General features: G+C 41.0%; 1 protein-coding gene across 1 annotated transcript; it reads right to left on the bottom strand.

The window, feature by feature from the left end:
* Positions 1-359: 359 nt before the first annotated feature.
* On the bottom strand, positions 360-4445 carry LOC133496088 (voltage-gated purine nucleotide uniporter SLC17A9-like). The gene is made up of 3 exons (XM_061811308.1): positions 3810-4445; positions 2276-2473; positions 360-777 (listed from the first exon to the last, which is right to left on the bottom strand). The coding sequence occupies exons 1-3, from the start codon at positions 3944-3946 to the stop codon at positions 624-626; spliced, it is 489 nt and encodes a 162-aa protein (XP_061667292.1). The 5' UTR covers positions 3947-4445; the 3' UTR covers positions 360-623.
* Positions 4446-7580: the final 3135 nt, after the last annotated feature.

Raw genomic sequence — 7580 nt, 5'->3', positions numbered from 1 at the left:
ACATTTTTATCATGTACTATTTCCCGGTCTTTCTTTAACATAAACACATTTTCACTTGCACCTCTACAATCTAGGTAAGGTTCCACTATATACGAATATGGCATCTGTGTACAAACAGCAAATAAAGATCTTTAATCTGAAAGAATTTCTAATACATAATATGGATCAACACCACTCCCACGTCCTCCCATTACACGTAAGGGCAATATCACAAAAACTCTGCAATATTACCTGAAAAAGAATTAATAATACTTGTGGGTAAAGAATCACGTTATAACATAGTGATTCTTCCAAATTTGAACAATTGTCTTTTTGATAACTGTATCCTTATAATGTATTTCATTTTCATGTAATTCTGTAAATTGTGAGATGCCTAATGGATATTCATTATTGTTGAGATCGTGACAAATTGGTTTTATTCTAATCGACATTATCCCGCTATTATATCAGATTGTACAAGTGTAACCAAGAAACAAAGTCATTTTAAGTTCTATAGGACAAATTTTGTTCCATGGTTGGATAGTGAAAACAGAATTACTTGAAGGACCAACCAAACAATCTACTGCAGACATTCACCTATTCAAACTAAACCTCCAGGACTATTCAGGTGCCGTATAGCACAATCAAGTGAGTTCACCTTGTAAAAGGCCCATGAGGAAGCGGGCCAGTGTCATTGAGAAGATCGGCTGGGAGCAAAAATGTGCTAAGATGGGAGTGAAGGCAGTCATGGAGCCCCAGGCAGCAGCAGAGAGCAGGAGGACCTTTTCTCCTCCCACCCTGTAAACGAACAGTGAAGACCGCATGGACTTTAACCTGTGCCTAAGACTTTGTGTGATCTATGTATAACTTGAATACATTCCATACAGGTGACATGGTGGAGAAAACTTGTTAAGAGCATCTGCCTCACAGTTCTGAGGTCCAGGTTCAAATCCCGGCCCCGCTTGTGTGGAGTTTGCATATTCTGCCCCATGCCTGCGTGGGATTTCTCCGGGCACTCCGGTTTCATCCCACATCCCAAAAACATCCAACATTAATTTGGGACTCTAAATTGCCCCTAGGTGTGATTGTGAGTGTGACTGTTGTCTGTCTCCACGTGCCTTGCGATTGGCTGGCAACCATTTCAAGGTGTACCCCGCCTCCTCCCCGAAGATAGCTGGAACGGGCTCCAACGCTCCCATGGCCCTTGTGAGGATAAGCGGCTCATATAATGGATGAATAGATATTTCGTACATCGACAAAACAGAGTGAATTAATCTTCAAGGAAATCCTTTTCATTGTCATTGTTACAGTGAATCATATCGTAGGTAGGACATAAAACGTCTATCGCAAGATATAATCCTCTTTCATTTATATGGTTGGATTTAGCTTGCTTCTACTCTGGGAATCCTGTAATTTCCTTTCCTTTCTCTCTCTCTCTCTCTCTCTCTTTTTTTTTTTTACAAATACATTTAATTTTAAATGGTAGGCATACTTGAATGTTGAAAAACTGTGCTGATTTCATTGATTTGCTCATTGCAGCTTACGCTATTCCTTGAAAAGTAGTATTTTTTTTGTATTTACCCATCCATCCATTTTCTTAGCCACTTATCCTCACAACAGTCGTGGGAGCGCTGGAGCCTATCCCAGCTGTCAACGGCCAGGAGACAGGGTACACCCTGAACTGGTTGCCAGCCAATTGCAGGGCACATCGAGACAGACAACAGTCGCACTTTTTTAAGATTTTATTATTTTTTTTATTATTAATTTAGAGTTCCAAATGAATGTTGCATGTTTTTGGGATGTGGGAGAAAGCCGGAGTGCCCGGCGAAACCCCACACAGGCACGGAGAGAAAATGCAAACTCCACACAGGCGGGTCCGGGATTGAACCCTGGCCCTCAGAACTGTGAGACCAACGCTTTACAGGTGCTCCACCGTGCCGCCCATTTTTTAATTAATTTTTCATTCATTCAATTCATCCATCTTACATTCCACTTATCCTTACTTGGGTTATGCTCTTTTTCTATTGAAAGTACATATAAATTGAAAAAAGATAAGAGAAAATGTCCATTAATTCTATATAATTTAATTTTTTTTTTTTACATCATGATCATTATAAAAGTGTAAAATTCAGAATACCTCATCTGTGAATATTCTCATTCATCCATGTCATTTAATTCTCAGGGAATTGAATTGATTGCAACTGGACTGTTTCCATCTGTATGTGAGTTTCCAAAAATGTCCAACCCGATAACAGTAAACAGCAGACAAACAATGCTCATCGGTGCTGACACCCACCGATCACTGACGTAGCCTCCAAACACTTGTGTGAAGCAGTAACCCCAGAAGAAGCTGCCCAGGACCATACCAGACTCTTTTTTGCTCCAGTTGAACTTCTCTGCCATGCTGACAGCACAGATGGGCATGGCCACCCGGGCACAGTAGAGGAGGCACGTACCAAGCAGGAGGACCACTGTCCAAACCCTCGCCACCGGCCTGCCCAGGAGGGATGCCACAATTTAAAAACTACCGTATAGTACCTGCGCCATCACGACAGTATTATATATGAAACGTGGGTTAAAAATGGCCCATGATATTTGGCTGTAATTAAAAGAATTTGAATGGGTCAAAATGCTGCTGCTTGCCTCTTAGCTGGATCATATAACAGGGACAGTAGAACTCCTATTTGGGCCTCACTGTTGTTGACAGATCTTGAAGTCAAATATCAATTTTTAATTGGGAGGCCTAGGAGTTCATGACTGCTTATGTACCTGTACTTGACAATTCATTTTGAGATTCTTCTATTTATTTGTTTTTGCCCCAGCTTACCTCTCAGAAGTACTCCATCCTGATTCTTTGCACTAGTTCCTGCTGTCTCAGGCCTCCTGACCAGCTACTTCTGAACTCTAAGCAGTCAGTCAGAGTTTAGGGGTTCTTCTATTGCTTGTCCAAAATGATGGAATGATCTCCTGGGGCACGTCACACTATCTATTTTCAACATTTTTTTTTAACTAAATAAACATTTGGTTTTCAAACGAGCATAGGACTCTGCCATTGTTTTCGTGCCTTATTTGTTGATTTTAACTTTGTTATTGTATAATGGTTATTAAATTGTATATAATTGTCTTGTGTATCGTGTTTCATCTTTTTTTTTTTTTTACTGACAAGGCTTTTAATTCAGTAGATTCTGCTTTTTTAAGTGATTCCAATAAACGTTAGTTAAAAATTTGGATAATTTGATGTGCCGTGAGATATGATAAGGCTGCGATTCCCAACATTTTAGTTTGTCGGTCAAGTGCCATGAAGAGAATGATCCAGTTTTACTTCATTGGTCGGCAAATTACTTCAAATAATTTATCTTTCTTCATTTATCTATGCCAGTGCCATGTAGTAACAGGCAAAACGATAAAAATACTCGGTGAACCGGTGTATTTACCATGAGCGAGATTTTTGTTTCGTGGTGTCCCATGATATATGCATTTTTAACCTCATGTAAAATATGTGCCTTAGAGGTCGAGACTTCACTGATGGACTTCACGTTTAAATGCATGACTTTTCACTTGGGTACATAGGGGGGCACAATAAGTAAGCTAGCCCAACCTCCTAATTCAAATGACTACAGCACAAGGCAACAAAACGGTAAAAACTCAACAGCCTTTTAAATTGATACCGCATGCCATTTAGTTACATAGTAAACAGTTGTCACTACGCGCGTTTGTTTTATTTCACGACAAAGAAACATGGGAAGCTAGCTTGATGGATTGCTCAGCACATCGTCAACAATCAGCACTAAAATGTCCCTCAATGTCTTTAGCGCGATTGCAAACATTACCTTGGCCAGTTGTTGTTGTTGTGTTCGGCCCACTTCTTGTGACCTCCAAGGACTCCAATCTTGTCGGCCGAATGGTTCTCCTTGTGACAGACCAAATCTGGAGCAGAGTTCTTGCCATGTTTTTGAATCACTGCCATTCAACACACCGCCTTGTGATCTGAGCGGCAGCCTCGATTGTTTGCTTTAATTTCTTCCCTTAAGATCAGGAAAGAAAAAGACGCGGCGCAGTTTCGGCGTTCGGAGACACATACCTCGCCGTGTGGAACAGAAAACAAAACAATCTTATGGTTGAGCGGAAACTGAGCGAAGGCGTCTGTTCTTCCTGATGCCTCACAGAGGAGAAATCCACGTGTCAGTTTTTTTTTTCACCGCGGTGTGTGTTCGGTAGGGGGCGCTACACCAGAAAGTGATTCCACGGGTAAACAATTCCTGGCGTACATCCGCGAACTACTTTATGCTATCTATACTGCAATCATATCGAATTAATTCACAGAGCACCGTCATGTGAGGAATGCGGGCACGTGGAATCTTCGCTCTTATGCTGCCTGTTATGCAGTTTGTTTCCTAAACACACACAGACGCACTTTGCGGTTATGTCAAATCTCGGGTTTACCGAGTTCCAGCAGTTGCTGGTGGAGGAAACAATTCCTCACACTGGATTAATTAACAACTACAAAAGCACATGTGGCAATATCGCCATAATGTGCATTTGAGACTTCCCGTGTAACAAAAAAAGAATACTGTTTAATTGAACTACATATTTATTCATTGTATTAAGTATGGTTATGCTGTTAGTCATGCATATTGGATTAATTACAGAGTAAAGTAACTCTTTACCAACACAAGTTAAACTGTGTACTGTTTATCCCCTCCCCCCCATCAATTTTTCTGAGCCGCTTATCCTCACGAGGGTCACAGGTGTGCTGGAGCCTATCCCAGCTGTCACCGTGCAAGAAGCAGGGTACACCTCAACTGGTTGCCAGGCAATCGCAAGAAACATGAAAACAGACAACTTAATTTAGAGTCTCCAGTGAATGCATGTTTTTTGGGATGTGGGAGGATTTGAACGCGGTCCCCAGAATGTAAGCAGACCGTCTTACCAGTTTTCTCCACTGTGTTGCCTGTCCTTTTAACATCCATCCATCCATCCAGCTTCTTAGCCGCTTATCCTCACAAGGGTCACAGGGAGTGCTGGAGCCTATCCCAGCTGTTAAGTGGCAGGAACCATGGTACACCCTGAACTGGTTGCCAGCCAATCGCAGGGCACATCAACACTAACAGCCACACTCACAATCACACCTATGGGCAATTTCGAGTGTCCCAATTAATGTTGCATGTTTTGGGGATGTGGGAGGAAACCGGAGTACCCAGAGAAAACCCATGCAGGCTTTTGCAATTTAAGTGAGGCTATTATAGTTGATTTTTTACAATATCTGCACATGCTATACTTGACATCCATATAAAATAACCATTAGTGTATTGTACCTACAACAGGTACAGTATAATAAAGAGAAAGAAAAAACATTACTCATATGGGATGAAAATTAGAAAACGTATAAATATGTAGTCTGCAATGGACCTTTCTGACAGGTGATCTTGTGCTCCGCCCCCTTTAGCTACATTTACCATGTCCCACAAGCTTCCAAAATGGCGACTGAACAGAACAGGTTTGAAGTGGATTCTCTAACGAATATTCCAGATAATATTGCGGTATGTTTTTTTGCCAAATACGTCAGACTTGTCCAAGAGAGTTCTACAGAGAGGTCTCAACTATTTCACGCAAGGATATGTACACGGAATTAAGATTTTGGATGGAGGAGGACGCAATGTCAGAGTTGCAGCGAAACGTTGGGGATTAATGCAAAAAAGTGTGATGCCTCACAAACTTCATATTGAAATCCAACAGGATAAAATTGTGGAATCGTACTCTGCATGTAAAGCAGGGTGAGTAATTTTTACTTGGAAAGATCACGAGTAATATCATTGTAGTCTTTATAAGTGAGTTAGGTTCGGTTTTCTACAAGTGCATTTGAACATTGATTAACTTAGTCAGTACCGTAGTCACCAGATGAAAAAGTTTGACTTGGCTCGTAATGGAACCCAGTGCTCTGTCTTAAAATTCCGATGTGATACAAATAGGCAAATGGACATTTCTCTTGCATGACGTGGTGCATTTACGTATCCCTAACCCGACTCTTCAGCATAAAACATTACACACTTCATTCAGCAGGTCAGTGATACGCTACCAAAGTGAAAGTTGTTCTCCTGCAAAGTATAAAGCACTGATAATTAAATTCAGTGAAGATACTTCTCCCTCACTTACCTTCGAACATAGAGCCTTGTGTTTGCTGATATTGTTCACATTTAGTTGTACATGGGGTCTTGCGCAAGCCTTAATCCATGGGAGACACTTCGGCAACTGTGTTTTAGGCTTTGGAAAATGAATCAACCGGGCCCCTTGTAACCTAACCGGATATCTTTCTTCAGAATTGCACGTTCCCCAAGTGCATCTGAGGACCATTTTCTTCGTAACATTAACTTTTCCAAGCGCACGATATTGACAATCAGCATTGCTTGTGGGACAATGTGGAGAGAGGGGCATTTCAATCCAGGGGTTAAGACAATGCGCCTATCTGATTGGCTATTATTGTATGAGTGATTGACAGGTCGGAAAAGTCCATTCGCCAACTAGGATAAATGTGGTGGCGTTATCTGGAGTTAGGAGCACATAATGCAAGAAAGTGAGTGTAGGAATAATTGTGATCATAATTATCATACATTTGCTTCCAAAAAAGAAATGCTTTGCTCTGCCCTAGATAACGTGGCAGCCTCCTAGCAGGAGATAGCAAGAACAAAAACATCTAATCATCAGAACTGTTAGAACTGCTGTCTGTTAAAGAAATGATGACCACATGTATTCAGCAATCTTCCACACATGCACACGCACATGAACAAACATGTACACCTTGTTTCAAACTGTTTTGCTTGTCGTCTCCTTTTTGTAACATCCATGTAAATAAGGGGCGTCTTTAAACTAAATAAATAGAGGTGCTGAGGAGAGGATAATCAGAGAGTGCAGTGGTGAATTGTACGAGACAGTTCCTCTCCTCGCGAGACTTAAAACTGGTGTCTTTGCTTCCTTTTTTGTCCTGTTTAATGAATGTCTGATTGGTGAACCTTACAGTGAGTTACATTCTTGAACATACATGAACATCATCCTTGTAACATAATTAAAGCTCAATCGATCTTGGTTTGTGTCAACCTTTCCAAAAGTGCGCCAAGGTCTGTTGAATCCTAAGTGGAACATTTGAGCTGTATTAGCCCAAACAAGACAACTCAATGAAGCACAGCAGTTGCAGAATCATTCTTTGGGGCTGTTTTTCTTCCACTGCAACGCTCACTTTAGTCACAGTGGAGGAAATTATACTTCCAAGTAGCAGTCATTATTGACACTAACACCCTCAGGCTTCTGCCAGAAAACCAGAGATGAACTTCATCATGCTGGATGACAATATGACCCAAAGTACACATGCCTATCAGGAAAATGGCTTCACAAGAAGACCGAAGGTTTTGCTAAACAGTTAAAACACAATTCCATGAGATACCCAAAGGTACCGTTAACATGCATCATCTTGAAGTGTACTGTCTTTTTTTTTTTTAATTCTTTCAGTGTAAAATACAGTATATGCCTTGAGTGAAGAAGGGTTGAAAATCTGTCATCTTATGTGAGCTAGCACTATCCCTGGTTATCGAAGACACCAAACTTTGGTA

Source organism: Syngnathoides biaculeatus, chromosome 2, assembly GCF_019802595.1.
Source record: "Syngnathoides biaculeatus isolate LvHL_M chromosome 2, ASM1980259v1, whole genome shotgun sequence".
NCBI lineage: Eukaryota > Metazoa > Chordata > Actinopteri > Syngnathiformes > Syngnathidae > Syngnathoides > Syngnathoides biaculeatus.
Note: the sequence above shows the minus strand (reverse complement) of the source record. Positions and strands in the feature narration are given on the sequence as shown.